The sequence below is a fragment of the Scyliorhinus torazame genome, chromosome 14 (assembly GCF_047496885.1).
Source record: "Scyliorhinus torazame isolate Kashiwa2021f chromosome 14, sScyTor2.1, whole genome shotgun sequence".
In the NCBI taxonomy this organism is placed as follows: domain Eukaryota; kingdom Metazoa; phylum Chordata; class Chondrichthyes; order Carcharhiniformes; family Scyliorhinidae; genus Scyliorhinus; species Scyliorhinus torazame.
The window spans coordinates 38,071,610-38,088,733 of NC_092720.1; the positions used below are offsets into that span (position 1 = coordinate 38,071,610).

General features: G+C 52.2%; 1 protein-coding gene across 1 annotated transcript in view; it reads left to right on the forward strand.

Annotated features, from left to right (window-relative positions):
* Positions 1-17,124, forward strand: part of LOC140389648 (uncharacterized) — a 113,817-nt gene that overhangs the window by 26,113 nt on the left and 70,580 nt on the right. Inside the window, exons 4-6 of the mRNA XM_072473967.1 lie at positions 350-490; positions 15,083-15,231; positions 16,047-16,166. Of these exons, the coding sequence (XP_072330068.1) occupies positions 350-490; positions 15,083-15,231; positions 16,047-16,166 (410 nt within the window). The remainder of the gene's footprint in view (positions 1-349; positions 491-15,082; positions 15,232-16,046; positions 16,167-17,124) is intronic.

A 17,124-nucleotide genomic window follows, 5' to 3' on the forward strand; every position in this document is an offset into this window, starting at 1 on the left:
CCAACTCAGTTAAGAAATGGTTAGGTGCCCCAATGGGAAGATAGCAGGCCTCATTGAATATTGAGATTGAATGGGCTAAGAGATTATGTTCATCTGACCCATCTTATAATGTACATATTTGAATGTAGTTATTAATCTGGAGTATATTGATCTTTAATATGAACTTGGTTGCAAAAGAAGAATGCTTACCGTAAACTTAATTTTGATTTCTAAATTTATTTAAGTAAAAATTAAATCAGCCTTATTATTTGGAACATTCAACTGTTTCTTCTGACAAGCAAATGGTCATACAAGTCGGAGTATAAATATGTTTCCTCTCATACATTAGTAACAAGTTTATTATTTTCAGGTTTCTTGATGAAGGGCTCAGGGGCCTCTGCTGTGGACTAAAGGAGAACTGTCAGCTATTAACACTAAGCTTGTGTTACTGCAATCTGGGACCTCCGAGTGGATCATTGTTGGGAGAACTTGTCGCCAAATCTGCCATTCGGTAATCTGAATTATTCTGGGCGATGTAAGCCTTGCAGATAGCCTATTTTAGCTTCGGCAACATAAATGATTTGTAAATCACAGTAACAGAACTGTGGCTATTACTTTATGCAAAATCACAGAATCGCAGGTATTGCAGTGCGGAGGGAAGCCATTTGGTCCATCATATCTGCACCGTCTCTCCAAATGTACATTATGGCTTATGTCATTCTCCTGCCTTTTCCCTTTCCCCTTCCACCTTGTTTCTGTTCAAATAATCATCTTGAATGCCTCGATTGAACCTGCCTCCACCACACTTCCAGGCAGTGCATTCCAAACCTGAAACATACACTCATAATACGAGAAAGCTCTTTCTCACATTAACTTTGGTTCCTTTGCAAAGCATTTTAAATCTGCACCCTCTTGTTCTCGATATTTTTACAAGCAGGAACAGTTTCTCCCTATCTACTCTGTTCAGCCCCCTCATGATTTTGAACATCTCTATCAAATCTCCTCTTAGTTTTCTTCTCTCCAAGGAGAACAGTCCCAACCTCTCCAATCTATCCCTATAGCTGAAGTTTCTCAAACTTGGAATCGTTCTTGAAACCTCGCCTGCACTCTCTCCAATGCAGTCACATCCTTTGTGTAGTGTGGCACACAGAACTGTACATAATATTCCAGCTGAGGTCGAAATAGTGTCTTGTATAAGTTCAGCATAACCTCCTTGCTCTTGTACTCTATGTCCCTATTAATAAAGCCCAGAATACTGTATGCTTTTTAAAACTAAATTTAGAGTACCCAATTCATTTTTTGCAATTCAGGGGCAATTTAGCGTGGCAATCCACCCACCCTGCACATTTGGGTAGTGGGGGCGAAGCCCACACAGACACGGGGAGAATGTGCAAACTCCACACGGATAGTGACCCTGAGCGGGGATCAAACCTGGGACCTCGGCACCGTGCGAAAACTGTATGCTTTAACTGCTCTCTCCACCAGTCCTGTCACCTTCAATAATCGCTGCATATATACACCCAGGTCCCTGTACTCCTGCTCCCACTTCAAAACTGTATCCCTTATTTTATATTGTCTGTCCATGTTCTTCCTGCCAAAGTGCATCAACGCAAACTTAAATAGAGGTGTTTGCAACATTCTGACAATTTGTCACAGCATGCAAAAGTCTGTAATGGGAGTGAGGGGAAAACCATGCATCCCATTCATTGCCTCCACAGATCACGCACAATTAGTTCTGCCATGCAACCTGCCCTGTGCATCCGGTCCCTGAAGAGAGCCAACTAACAAACTACTTCCGTAAAAATCAAGTGGTGTGCACTTTCATCCTGATCCTCAAAGGTAAACAAGTCCACACACCTCGAAAATACCTGCATCCCACTGTCTATGCTAAGCAGTTGCAACTGGAGAATGTCAGAAAGAAAGAATAACTTGCATTTACATAATGCCTTTTGTCATGTGAGAGTACCTTTAAGAAATGGGTGTTTATAAATGGGTGTGTATATAGATATCTGTTGTGAGAGTACCTTTAAGAAATGGGTGTTTACTACTGCAGTGATGTCAGAGAGTGGGTGGAGCTGGGCTGTCTCAGCTTTTTACTTTCGTTTTTGAGCCGGCTGCAGGGTGTGTTTTAGTTTCGTTTTCAGTGTTGGAGCTGAAGCCAGACTAAGCAGGTGTACTGCTGTTCTCTCTGCCATGAAAAGACTATCTCTTGATCATTTGGTGAATTCAGAATTATAAATGTTTTCAGTAGTGACTTTAACCTGATCTGCTTCTGATAAAGGTTTTGTTTTTAAGTCGTATGGATGTTAAAAAGGAAAGCTTAAAGGTTTACTTAGTGTTGTAGTCTTTGGGGGTTGTATTTGAATTGATGGTTGCTAAGATGTTCACTGTATGTTTTAAAAAGGTTAACTTGAGTTCATAGAATAAACATTGTTTTGCTTTTAAAAAGTAGTTTTCCATTTCTGCTGTACCACACCTGTAGAGTGGGCCGTGTGCTCCCCATTTCACAATCTATTAAAAGTTGTGGGTCAGGGGAACTCCATGGTACACTTTGGGGTTCTCTAAACCCTGGCCCATAACACTTTCATGACACAAGGACATCCTAAAGTGTTTTGCAGCCAATTAAGTACTTTTGAGCCCACCTCAAAAACCCATGACCACCACCACCTGGAAGGACAAGGGCAGCAGATACATGGGAACATTACCACCTGGAACCTCCCCTCCAAGTCACTCACCATCCTGACTTGGGACTATAGTGCCATTCCTTCACTGTCGCTGGGTCAAAAATCCTGGAGCTCCTTCCCAAACAGCACTGTGGGTGTACCTACGCCATAGCGACTGCAGCTGTTCAAGAAGGCAGCTCATCACCACCTTCTCGAGTGTAATCAGGATTGGGGAACAAATGCTGCCCTAGCCAACAATGCCCACATCCCATAATTTAATTTTTTTAACGTAAGAAACATGATAGCCAATTTGCACCCAAAAGGTCACGAAGAGGCAATGACATTTCTTCTAAAATTTACCTCGGGTCCGGTAGTGGTGTCCATTTTGAGGATTTGGAAGCAGCTTAGACAACATTTTAAGTTCGACTCCATGTCGTTGTTAACTCATATTTTTAGTAATCTCTTTGTGCCAGTGCGCTTAGATTCAACATTCGAGTCATGGTGGGAGGAGGATCTGGAGAGGTTTGGGGACCTGTTTGTGGAGAGTAGGTTTGCTGGTTTTGAGGAGCTGTTGGACAAATTCTAATTCCCAGGACTAATTTATTTAGGTATTTCCAGGTTCACAATTTCTTGCATCAGGAGTTTTCTTAATTTCCCTCGGCGCCTTTGCTCTCTCCCTTGAATAGGATTTTATCTCTGGCCAATGTGGGTGAGGGGAAGATTGCGGACATTTGTGGCCAGATCCTGTCGACGGAGCGGGCTCCGTTGGATGAGGTGAAGTGGGAGAGTGAATTGGGTCTGGTTTTGGATGGAGTGGGTGTGTGGAGTGAGGCTCTTCACAGAGTCAAGTCCGCCCCCTCGTGTGCTAGGCTCAGCTTGATTCAGTGCAAGTGGTGCACAGAGCGCATATGACCAAGGCGAGGGTCAATGTTTTTTTCTTGCGGGTGGAAGATAGGTGCGAGGGTTGTTCTCGGGAGTCCGGCATATCATACCCACGTGTCCTGGTTATGTCCTAAGCTTGAAAGCTTCTAGGTCTCCTTCTCTAGCACCATGTCAGAGATTCTTGATCTTGAGCTAGAGCCTTGTCGGCTAATGGCTATTTTCGGGGTCTCAAACTCGCCGGTGCTGCAGAAGGGGCGAAGTGGGTGTCCTCACCTTTCCCCCGTTGATAGCCCGGAGGCAGGTTCTGCTTGGGTGGAGCTCTCCTACTCTGTCCATTGCAGTGTAAATGTAAGCCTACTTTTAATTTTTAATAACCTTTATTGGCAGAAGTAGGCTTACATTAACACTGCAATGAAGTTACTGTGAAAAGCCCCTCGTCGCCACATTCCAGCGCCTGTTCAGGTACAGAGTGAGAATTCAGAATGTCCAATTCATCTAACAGCACATCTTTCGGGACTTATGGGAGGAAACCGGAGCACCTGGGGGAAATCCATGCAGACACAGAGAGGACGTGCAAACTCCACATAGGCAGTGACCCAAGCCGGGAATCGAACCTGAGATCCTGGCCCTGTGAAGCAACAGTGCTAACCACTCTGCTACCGTACTTGTGACACTAATAAAGATTATTGTTATTATTATTACTGGTTCATTTGTAAGGATATGGCATTTCAAGATGTGTTCACTGACCTTAACCATTCATGCGAGGTCATTTAACTTCTTGCAACACTGCATTCATGTCCTCTTAGCCAGACTGCTGGCATTTGCCACAAAGTTATTTGCTCCCAGTGCCTTCTGCCTGTCTATTGGGTCTCCTGGGCCTCTCTAGATATAAAAGCTCTCTTCTCCCATCCATCTCCTGCACCACAAGACCATAAGACCATAAGACATAGGAGCGGAAGTAAGGCCATTCGGCCCATCAAGTCCACTCCACCATTCAATCATGGCTGATTTCAACTCCATTTACCCGCTCTCTCTCCATAGCCCTTAATTCCTCGAGAAATCAAGAATTTATCAACTTCTGTCTTAAAGACACTCAACGTCCTGGCCTCCACCGCCCTCTGTGGCAATGAATTCCACAGACCCACCACTCTCTGGCTGAAGAAATTTCTCCTCATCTCTGTTCTAAAGTGACTCCCTTTTATTCTAAGGCTATGGCCCCGGGTCCTAGTCTCCCCTACTAATGGAAACAACTTCCCTACATCCACCCTATCTAAGCCATTCATTATCTTGTAAGTTTCTATTAGATCTCCCCTCAACCTCCTAAACTCCAATGAATATAATCCCAGGATCCTCAGACGTTCATCGTATGTCAGGCCTACCATTCCTGGGATCATCCGTGTGAATCTCCGCTGGACCCGCTCCGCTGGACCCATGGCCTCCATTGCTGTGTTAAAAGAACACTGGAGCATGCTACCTTCACCATCACACCATTTTCACTCATCTTCCTGCTCAGAATGGTTTTCCCAGTGACATGCGGCAACAGCTGCAGCCACAATTCCCCTTGCATCTAAGTAGTGTAGTCTAGCTTAGTGCCAGCCACATTCAAACTTGCGGCCTCCTGCTGTGGCCTACAATTACTCAGCAGCATTTCTACTGCTTGATTGCAGGCAGCTATTTACAATCTGCCTGCAGCAAAATGAATGACTGCGGATTGACCACAACACTGCCATCTCCATGCCAGTTTCAGACTTATCTAATTTTCCTTCAAGATATTTGGTCTACCTTGTGGCAGCATGTTCTTTGTCTAATCTCATCCCTGTCCTTGGGAAAGACTTAAGAAAATATGAGTTGGCTATGTTCAATTCAGGAATCTACTATCAAAAAATTACGCAGACCGCTCAGAGGAAGATCAAGCAAACCTCAAGTGGCCTGCGAGCTGTTAACTACTTTTCAGAACAATTAGTCGTCTAGATGCCACGATCATCATGCTTGGAAGAATCTGTGAGGTCTTTGCTTTCACTTCTGGAGTCCTGTTCCACAGATCGATGCCTTTCTAAGAATAGTAAAATCGCATTTCCAGCCTTTAATTCTACCTGGCCCCGTTATCTAAAACACCTTTGACCGCGATTTAGCGGCCGTGCCAGCTGCAGGCGCAAATCCCATAATCGCCGCTAAATCTCATGAGAGGCCAAAAATGGGATTTGCGCCAGTGAGATTTCTGAACGCGAACCTCCCAGCCCCCCTCTGATGACAGGTTCACGCTGAGGCAGGTCTGATTAGCATATACTAGAATATATTTTAATCTCATTAGTGGTCTTAACGCTGCTGCATCTGCTCTCAGTGCATTATTCCACCCACCTGGCGTGACGTCATGCCAGGGCGAACAACTACTGGTTTTCAAAAACACAAATCAGCTGTGATGATCATGCCGGGGGCGCAGAGGTAAGTATAGCCCCTGGATGCTGAGGGACAACCCGGACAGTGCCCTTGCACTGCTCCCTGGTACCCTGGCACTGCCAACGTGACAGTGCCTACCTGGGGCCAGGGTGGCAATACCAGTACCGGCCTTCTGGGTAACCCCAATGGGCGCGTTTCTCCTTATGTATGGTGGGGGGCACACTCCTATGCCTGTGATGGAAGGGGTGGAATTGACTGTGAGTGAGGAAGTACTCCGAGGGAGGTAGAGTGTCCCGATGCCTGTGGAGGTAGGGCGGGGGGGGGATTGCCTGCGAGGCAGGGTATACCCCAATACCTGTGGGTGGGAGTGTTCCTGATGCCTGTGGGGGGGGGGGGGGGGGCAGGGAGGAGTGGGGGTGCCCTGTCCGTGAGAGGAATGACTGTGAATGGGGAGTGCTCTGATGTTGGGAGGGGGGGGGCGCGGCCGGATGGGGTGTCATCTATATCCATGGGGTGTGGGGGGGAGTTTATTCTCTGCGTATATCGAGGTGCCACCTGGAGCCGGCCTTGCCTGCTCTATCAGGCCCTGTCCTTCCAGAGCGTCAGTGCATCTGGGGGCATGGAGTTTCTGGAAATATGGGGCGTCATTCTCCGATCCCCCCAGTGGGTCGGAGAATGGCCGTTGGCCGCCGTGAATCCCGCCCCCGCCGGTTGCCGAAGTCTCCGAAGGGAGAAAAGTCGGCGGGGCGTTAATGGCGCCGCTGCCGTCGGAGAATGGCACGGGTCTGCGCAAGGCAGCCGATTTTCGGCCTGCCGATATTCTCCCTTCCGGATGGGCCGAAGTCCCGTCGACGTGATGACCGTTCACGTCGACGTAAATCAAACCTCCTTTTCATCGGCGTGACCCTGTGCTCCAGGTTCACGCCGACCAGCGTGGAGGTGAGTGACGGCCTGGGGGGTTGGCTCTGGGCAGGCGATGGCGTGGCCGCAGTCTGAATGTGTGAGGAGAGGTGTGTCTCGGGTTGTGTGTGTATGTGTGCGGCGTGGGGGGGGGGGGGGTGGTTAGAGTGGGCTGGGCTCCGGGGGAGTGCCGGGAGGGGGGTCCGTGGGGGGGGGTCCTTGCCGGGGTGGAGGTTGGGGGGGGGGTCCGTGCCGGGGTGGAGGTTGGGGGGGGTCCGTGCCGGGGTGGAGGTTGGGGGGGGTCCGTGCCGGGGAGGAGGTTGGGGGGGGGAGTCCGTGCCGGGGAGGGGGATGGGGAGTGGGTCCGTGCCGGGGTGAAGGTTGGGGGGGGGTCCGTGCCGGGGTGGAGGTTGGGGGGGGTCCCTGCCGGGGAGGAGGTTGGGGGGGGGTTCGTGCCGGGCAGGGGGATGGGGAGTGGGTCCGTGCCGGGGTGGAGGTTGGGGGGGGTCCGTGCCAGGGAGGGGGATGGGGGGTCCATGCCGGGGAGGGGGATGCGAGGGCAAGTGAGTTGGTCCACCTGGCCAGGTGCCAGCCTCCAACAGTTGGACCCATGCGGTCCATGCCACCTGTCTGGGGGGAGGAGGGGATATGGGCAATGATGACATGGCGTCGTTCCCCTCCCCCCCACCAGGCCGTCATGTTTTCCGATCATCCAGCGATGTTGGCCGCCGTGGCGGCAGCCGCTAATGTCTATGTTGCCCTGGATGAGGAGGAGGAGGAGCGTGCCAGAGAGGCGGCGCAGGCTGCCGCAGAGGGACAGGCGGCAGCCGCCCAGGCTGGAGGACACCTGACCGACAGGACGAGGAGGGGGAGGAGGACGTCGCGGCCCCACGGCAACGGAAGCACCCGAGGGCGCCCTGTGTGTACCGGCCCCGGCAGTCATACCAGGACCTCACGGATCGGGAATGCAGGAGGAGACTCCGGATGAGGCGGGAAACCGTGGCACACATCTGCCACCTGCTGGCACACCTGTCACCGCGTGGCACTGGCGGGGGACACCCTCTCCCCGTGTCCGTCAAGGTTACGGTGGCCCTGAACTTTTATGCAACGGGGTCATTCCAGGCACCGAGTGGGGACCTGTCTGGCATATCGCAGACATCGGTGCATCCGGGCAGTGACAGATGCCCTATATGCCATGGCGCACCGCTACATCCGCTTCCCCGTGGACCGGGCCAGCCAAGATGCCCGTGCTGTGGGCTTCTCTGCCGTGGCCGGGTTCCCCATGGTCCAGGGCGCGATTGATGGGATGCACGTCGCTGTGCGGCCACCTGCAGATAACAGGGCCGTGTTCACCAATAGGAAGGGGACCTATTCGATGAACATACAGGTGGTCTGCGACCACCGCACGATGATCCTGCACATCTGCGCCCGTTACCCAGGCAGTGTACACGACTCATACGTGTTGTCGCGGTCATCCATCCCCGGCATGTACGAGGGACGCCATCCCCGGCTGAGGGGCTGGTTGCTGGGCGACAGGGGCTACCCATTGCGATCGTGGCTGATGACGCCTATACGGAGGCCACGCAATGAGGCGGAGAACCGCTACAATGATGCCCATGTAGCGACAAGGGGAGTGATAGAGAGGTGCTTTGGCGTGCTGAAGATGCGTTTCAGGTGCCTGGACCTCTCTGGGGGCGACCTCCAGTATCGGTCAGATAGGGTCGGCCGCATCATTGTGGTGTGCTGCGTCCTGCACAACGCAGCAGAGGGGCGATGTGCCGCAGGCAGAGGAGGGCGGGGTGGAGGAGCAGCAGGAAGAGGCGCAGTGCTCCCCAGATGAGGGGGATGGAGGTAATGGTCAGGGCAGACGGGGTAGACACAGGCGGGTGGCTGTCCACCGTTACCGGCTGGCCCAGCGGGCACGGGACAGACTGATAGCCGCCCGCTTCACTGACTAGATGGGCGTGGGAATCGGGTAGTATGGCCACAGACCGCACACCATGGCAACAGCCGACCACCCACACCCCCCACCCATCCACCCACCCAGCACCCTCACCCCCCTCCCCAACCCCACCCACCCCACCCGCATGCACACCACCCCCCCCATTGCCGATCCACCTGCGGCACAACGGGCCGGGCTCACACAGTTGCGGGTGGACGCGTGTCTATTGCAGGCCATGGAGGATGATGACAACCCGCCCTGCGGTGAGCTCCTGGCTCCACATCGTTGGACTATGTCTGACCCATGGCCACAGTACCACCATCCACCATCCCTGCATGCGGCTGTGACACTGCAGCGCACGGTCCCATCCTCTGCCCGGGGGATGTTGATGGCGGCCCAGGGGGAAGGGGGCAGACTCACCTGGGGCTGAGGTAAGACTACCCCTCACACACACACTTGCGCTCAACGTACATGACACCCCCGCACGCTTTGGACAGAGCACAAAGGCAGCTTCTGTAGGTGTAACATTGACTTTAATAACCAAACGAGTTCATGCACGTGCCCTAGCCCCTAAAACTCATCTGTGTCCTGCACCCGTGCCAACTTACTCAGTGTCTAATTGTATGGCCTTACGGGCCCTTTGACTACGTCTACGTGGTTCCCCAGACGGTACAGCAGAACTGGAGGTGGACTCCTGTGATTCCTGCCCTCTGACACTGGATCCCTTTGGCGGCTGTTTCCTGGGGTGTCCTGGCCTAGATGGGCCAGGCTGCGGCCCAGGCAACTGGGATGGCGAGCTGCCAGCCTGTCCTGCCCGTTGCCCACCCGATGCACCTGGGACGGAAGGGGGGGAGTCCGAGGTGTCGCGGTGTACCGGGACCTCCCGTACAGGGGGAGCCGGGACGGACCACACCACCTCCTCCTCCCTCGGGGTGCCCGATGGCCCCCAGGCCTCTACATGGGTAGGAGATGCGAATGGACTGGCCATCCGACGCCCCCCCTGACATCTACCGCTGCCAGTCCTGGAGGCCCGTGCTGGTATCGACAGGGGTCTGCAGGTTTGCAGCCATGGAGCCCAGGGGGTTGGCAAACCCTGTCTGTGACAGTGCGACGCCGGCTCGCACATGGCCACTGGCGCCGATGCCCTCAGCGATGGCCTGCAGAGACTGGGCCATGGCCTGCTGAGACTGGGCCATGGCCTGCAGAGACTGGGCTATGGCGTTGAGCGCCTCTGCCATCTGGCGCTGGCACTGGCTCATGGCCACCTGTGAGAGGGCAGCCATGTCCTGGGCCACAGACGCCACCTGCACGGAAAGCCCCAGGCCTCGCAAACCGTTCCCCATGTCTGAAACCGTCGCACCCATTGCCTCCACCGCGGACGCCACCCGTGCGGTGTCGGCCTGGGTGGCACGCATGACCGGCACCACTCCCAGCTCCTGGACGCGGGTGGACTCCTCCACCTGCGACTGCAGCCGCCGCAAGCCGGCCGTCACCCTCTTCACTCGTCTCCGGGTCGGTGGTTGCATCGGATCTATGTGTGGGTGTGGTAACTCCAGGAACCCCGGATCCATCTGGGCGGCAGGTGTTCGCTTGGGCTGGGCTGCCCTCCGACCGCCCGGCCCCTCTGCTGCTCCTACCTCCACCTGCTGTACCGGGACGGCTGTGTTGTGCGCACCAGTGAGTGTAGCAGACGCCTCATCACTAAAGTGCCCAACCAAGGTGAGTGTTTCTGCGATGGTGGAGGGTGTTGGTGACAGCAGTGGCGTTGTGTCGTGCTCTTCATCCCACTCTGAGTCCATGGCACTTTGGGGTGGGGGTTCGTCTCCACCCATCCACTCTGAGTCACTGTCCGGTATTTCGTCTTCCTGGGTAGTGCTGTCCCGGGTAGGGGTGTCCTGGGCAGTGCTGTCCCGGGTAGTGGTGTCCCGGGTAGTGGTGTCCTGGGTAGTGGTGTCCTGGGTAGTGGTGTCCCGGGTAGTGGTGTCCCGGGTAGTGGTGTCCCGGGTAGTGGTGTCCCGGGTAGTGGTGTCCTGGGTAGTGGTGTCCTGGCTCGGATGTGACGGGGGCCTGTGGCTGCCCCCCCTCGTCGCTGGGTGGTCGCTCCCGCACGTGACAGGGGTGTCGTCTCCCTGTTGCTCCAGGTCTCTCCGTTTCCCGTGGTGTGCGAGGGGCATCCTGCGGGCGTCGCATGCTGGAGGGTGCGGGTCTCTCCGTGTCCCGTGGTGTGCGAGGGGCATCCTGCGGGCGTCGCATGCTGGAGGGTCCGTGTCCCGTGGTGTGCGAGGGGCATCCTGCGGGCGTCGCATGCTGGAGGGTCCGTGTCTCTCCGTCTCCCGTGGCCTCCGAGGGGTATCCTGCGGGCGGTCTGCATCTGCGGGGATGGGTGCCTGGACGTTTGGTCCTGCGATACACAATGAAGCATGCATGGTTAGACATCAGGCAGTGATCAGGTGATATGGGGGAGGGGGATATAGGGGAGGGGGGATATGGGGACGGGCTGTCGGTGGCTCACTTGCTAGTACGCCCCCGACCTCTGCATCAGCAAACTCCCGGTCGTCAGGTCAGCCAGCCAGTTCCAGGGCCCTTTCCTGGTGTTCGGTCAGTGGCCTCTCATCAGCGGGGCCTCCTCCAGTCCTCGCATGCTCCCTATTGTTGTGTGCGCGCTTCTCCTGTGGGTGGGGGGGGGGGGTGGCAGGGGTAAAAGGCAACACTGTTAGGCAGGTATATGAATGCACGCCATCGGTTGCGCGTGCATTGCAGAGGTTAAGGTTAGGGCTGGATTCACTTGGGGATATGGGGGATATGGGGGAGGGGGGATATGGGGGAGGGGGGATATGGGGAGGGGGGATATGGGGGAGGGGGGATATGGGGGAGGGGGGATATGGGGGAGGGGGGGATATGGGGGATATGGGAGAGGGGGGATATGGGGGAGGGGGGGATATGGGGAGGCTCACCCTGCCTGCTCTGACGAGGCCGTTCACCTTCTTGTGGCACTGGGTGCCTGTCCGTGGTGTCAGGGCCACAGCGGTGACGGCCTCTGCCACTTCCCTCCACAGACGCCGGCTGTGGCGTGGGGCAACTCTGCGGCCGTGCCCGGGATACAGGGCGTCCCTCCTCTGCTCCACCGTGTCCAGGAGCGCCTCCACATCCCATGACTCGAACCTCGGGGCTGAGCGGCGGCCAGCCATCCAGTCGGGTGTTCCGGTCGGGTGTTCCGGTCGGGTGGGGGGGAGCAGCGCGGCCTTATGAGCCGTCACGCCGTGCGGCGCGTATGATGCTGCACGGCATGAACCACTGCGCAAGCGCGGATCCCGTTACGTCGCTGCTAGCCCATTTCGGGCCGGAGACTTTCGACCCATTTTTCCGACGTGACGCAAGTCGGATTTGCGCCGTTTTTTGCGCCGATCGGCGGACTTTCTGCCGATAACGGAGAATTTCGCCCCTGGAGTGCAAACCCGGCTGTGCATCCGGAGAGACACAAGCCGGTTTTCAATCTGAACCCGACACTGACAAATTGTGGGAAAATTCCACCCTCTGTCTACTTGCTTGCTGTCAATGTGTTTAATCATTTTAAATAAAGGGTCTGATCTCCTCTGTAGCCAGCTCCAAAGGAGAGTTATATTGGACAAGATCTTCCATCTGTACGCTCCGGCAGGATCTTCCCATCCCGCTGATGGTGCACCCCTGCCGCGGGTTTCCCCACAGTGTGGGGCGGATTCAATGGGAAATCCCATTGACGCGGCGGGACCAGAAGTTCCCACCGCCTCCCAATGGTGGCCGCCTCCGAGAAACATGCTGTGTGGAGCCAGGCGACCTCGCTCGTTAACTCTGTTTTGCTCTCTAAAGTGCTGAGATTTTCCAGCATTTTCTGTTTTTGTGTCAGAATTCCTCTATCTATCTCTCCAGCGAATATAACCCAAGACAGCGAGGGGCTGGCCGGTAACACAATACCTGCAAACTTCGACCCAACCCCTTCCAAACTATACAGGAGTGGGGGGGGGGGGGGGGAGAATCATGTTGAGTATAAAATAGAAAGCTGATTGACTGTGCTTCTATGTTTCGCACTATTCTTAATTCACCAACCTCCTCCCCCATCTCTGTACATAGGCCAACGTGTGCAGAATTGAGACCAATCTTATACCATTTCTTTAGAATCACAATATCCTCCCTGAAGTTGAGAGAATCAGTATTAAGAGACCTTCATTACCCTGATCCCAGTATTGTATTGAGTAACGCAGTCAATTCAACTCAGGATTTGTTTTGGTCAGAGTGATCATGCTTGAATTTTAAAAGACTAGGGATTATTACTGCCATGGATTTCTCCCTCTCGTTAATTTTAAATTACATTGATTTTGTGCTCTATTCGTTGAACCAGGTGTATTACTGTACACTTTCATGCAATGAAATACAATTGCCACTTTCATAAGCTCTCCTCATCAATTTAAAATCTACTTCCTTTCAAGGCCCTGGCTGCGATATAATTTTCCATCATTTGCAAATGTAGTTTCTGTAGCCACGTCCAGATGGTTAAAAGAATATAAATGATTGAATGGAAACCATAGAAAAACTTGTGACAGGGGCATATTGGGAAGGTGCCACATTCAAAAACACCCTGAGCGGGATTCTCCGTTGGCTGACGGTGAAATTGGGAACCGCGATTGGGCAGAGAATAGATTCCATTGCCAAAATCGCGATGGCCGCCGATTTGACACCAAATCGCCATTCTCCCTCACCTCGACAGCAGCGTCAGTGCAGATACAGTAAACACCGTTTGCATACCATTATCGGGCCTGACCCGGTATTCTCTGGGGCCTCTGCAATTCTCCGCCTCCGATGGGCTGAGTTCCCGATGGCGCAGTTCACTTGTGCTTTTAGAAATCATGAAACCGACGTTGTGGCTGCTGAGGGAGAGAGAGGGGGTATGGTAAGTGTCCAACATCACCATACGATTCCCGCTTGGGTCACTGTCTGTGCGGAATCTGCACGTTCTCCCTGTGTCTATGTGGGTTTCCTCCGGGTGCTCCGGTTTCCTCCCACATGTCCCGAAAGACGTGCTGTTAGGTAAATTGGACATTCTGAATTCTCACTGTGTACCCGAACAGGCGCCGGAATGTGGCGACTAGTGGATTTTCACAGTAACTTCATTGCAGTGTTAATGTCCTACTTGTGACAATAATAAAGATTATTATTATTAGTTTACTAACAGTGTGGTCGGGGGGTGGGGGGGTGGGTTGCGGTCAGAGAACACTATTGCTGCAATCAGAAACGCAACCATGCATCTGCGCACGCCACTGACAGTCCACTGTGAACTTAGGGCCATGGGTCGTATAGGTGTCCCCCCAGGCCACCCCCGGCTGGGCATCTGACCCTAGCCGACCAATCAGCTGTATGGGCAACCAGTGACATCTTGTTGGCTAGGATGGTGTTTGTGGGGATTGTAATGTGTATATGCCGCTGCAACTTGTCAGCCTCCCAAGTGTCAATCATGAGACCCCCACTGTTTTTCATTGGGATCGATTGTGTTCCACATGGTGCTGGTGTTAACCCCTCCTCAGTCACTGAATCGGTCCAGGTTCGGTGCCAGTTTTGCTGTTGTGAAAGTCCACGAATCCTGCCCTGGCATCAACACTTAGTCTCAGGAACTGTGAATCCAGCCCCCTTTATTTATCATCTTTTAACCAATCTGTTGTCAATCTTGTCATTTCACACTTGACATCATGGAATCTGTTTTAGGACTCTTTAGGCCCAATGGATAAAACATCACCTTATGGAATATCAACCAGGAGTCAAACGATCTGAATTTGGACCACACTTATTTCACTTTGGATAGGAATGGAGTGCTCCATTTGGACTCAACACTCAAATACTAGCGGAAGGCAAAATGATTCCACCAGATTCACATGACAAGGCTACTTCCACTGTAATTTAAACAGTTCATGATATAAAATGTTATTCCCAAATCATTGAATCATTTAATATCAGCCTTGAACTCAAATCCGAGTCTTCTTGTTATTTAAATACTTACATTTTTCCCCAATCTAGATCGCAAATATCTGCAGTGAGAGGATTGCAGAATTCTCTTGAGTTACAGATTGCTGGTGTATAGACATTGGTTAGAATCTGCAGCCGATTAATGCTGTGGCATAATTGTAAAACCTAACTTATTCCACGAATTCAGGAATCCGTTGTCTCTTCAAATAATCTTATAGGATTGTTTACAACATAAACTTAGCAGCTGGATGTATAATTATTGAATTACGTAATTTAATGAGATTGCAAATTAGTCTTGCAAGATAAATTGTAAATATCTTTGCTGCAGAGATCTGTTTTTGGATGGCAACAACTTACAATGTGAAGGAGCTTGTGACCTTATCAAGTTTATCGCAGATTATGCAGAAAACATGGCCAGGAAGAAATTTGGTACATCTTTAGATTTTGAGGAGGATCCATCAAAACGCTTGTTAGAAGGTGCAGTAGGATATTACATAAACACCTTACACAGCAAAATAGGACTATTGATTGTAAGGTATCGCTTGGGAAAAGAGATGATTAATAATTCAATCCAAAAAATGAACGATAGAACAAATATTGTTCAGTTTCTCAAATATGGCTGAGAAAAATCGAATAGAAAAATGACGCAAAGGGGTCATTAATACTTGTTGGAACTTTCATATTATCGGAATTTTATAGCCTTAAAAGGTGAACAGGTGCCAGAGGGACTGCCAGGGCATCACCTTACCCTGCCCCCAACCACCTGGGGGTCTCCCGTGGCCTGGAAGACTCCCCAGGTGCCATTATGACTGGTACACGTTTGTGCAAACCAATACTAAATGACACCCCTGGTGAAGTCTCGCTGGCACAGCTGTTAGGTTCCGGGCGCTGGGAGAATCCCATGAATATGTGTGTAAGTGAGCCTAATAACTCATTTAAATATGCTGACCTGGATCACGTCCAGTCAATGCTGATCTGGATCAATCCATTAAATCTTGCAAGACTGTTAAATCGTACGTGGCATTTCGAGCATCACAAATCTTGCAAGAGGCCTCTCGTGACATTCAACGGCCTCGCCCCAACACCAGGTCGGGTGCGACGAGGCCATTAAATTGTGTCCCATGTGTGCTGTTCATGACTGTGACAAAAGGTCCTTAAAAATATAACTATGAGCAGGACAGGAGTTACTTGCTGGAAATCAGTGTTTTAGAATTTAATATTTCAACTGTTCTCCACAATGTTGAATTGTAATCTGCTTGTTCATTATTTTGGTTCTCCCTCTGGTTTATCAGGAACTGACCAGTCTGATTTGAAGCCGGTCATATTGAGCCAGGGCCTTGGACATGATGCTGCCATTGATGGTGAGGATGTCGTGAACAGCAACATTACTGCATCAAAGAAAAAGAAGAAAGGTAATAATCCTGACATCTTCCATATTTTAGGAATATCTGGAGGTGGATTCTCCACCGCCCGCCATTGGTAGTGGAATTCCTAATCCGATGGAGAATCGCACATCGGGCAAACAACGTTCCGAAGCTCTGGTCCCCTGCTGGCTGCAGCAGCGTGCCGATTGGTGATTTAAACCCATTTGCATCCAATTAACAGGTTGGATGCCCGATTATCCACGCCTCAGTGATGCTCCGACCCTCTTGGCCAGGATTCATGTGGATGTGGATTGCTGTAATTATTATTATTTTTAAATTTAGAGTGCGCAATTAGTTTTTTCCAATTAAGGGGCAATACAGTGTGGCCAATCCACCTATCCTGCACATCTTTGGGTTGTGGGGGCAAAAACCACGCAAACATGGGGAGAATGTGCAAACTCCACACGGACAGTGACCCAGAGCCGGATTGAACCTGGGACCTCGGCGCCGTGAGGCAGCAGGGCTAACCCACTGCGCCACCGTGCTGCTGCAATTATTTTCAAGGATGGCCCTGACGCGGTGGACCTCATGGTGGGTCAAGGGGTAAGTATGTAACATTGGTGCCCCTAACCCCATCAGAGCCCCCCATCAAACCCTCAATCAGAGACCCTCCCATCAGAGACCCTCCCATCAGAGACCCCTGTTAGAGATCCTCATCAGACCCCCCCATCAGAGACCCCCAACAGAGCCCCCATCACAGAGCTCCCAATATCAGAGACCCCTCATATCACACCTCCCATATCAGAGAACCCCTATATCAGAGACCCCCAGATCAGACCCTCCTATCAGAGACACCCCCATCAGAGATCCCCCTCATATCAGATCCCCCCATATCAGAGGTCATCCATGTCAGATACCCCTCCAATCAGAGACCCCCATATCAGTCACCCCCAATCAGAAACCCACTCCATATCAGAGACCACCATATCAGTCACCCCCATAAAAT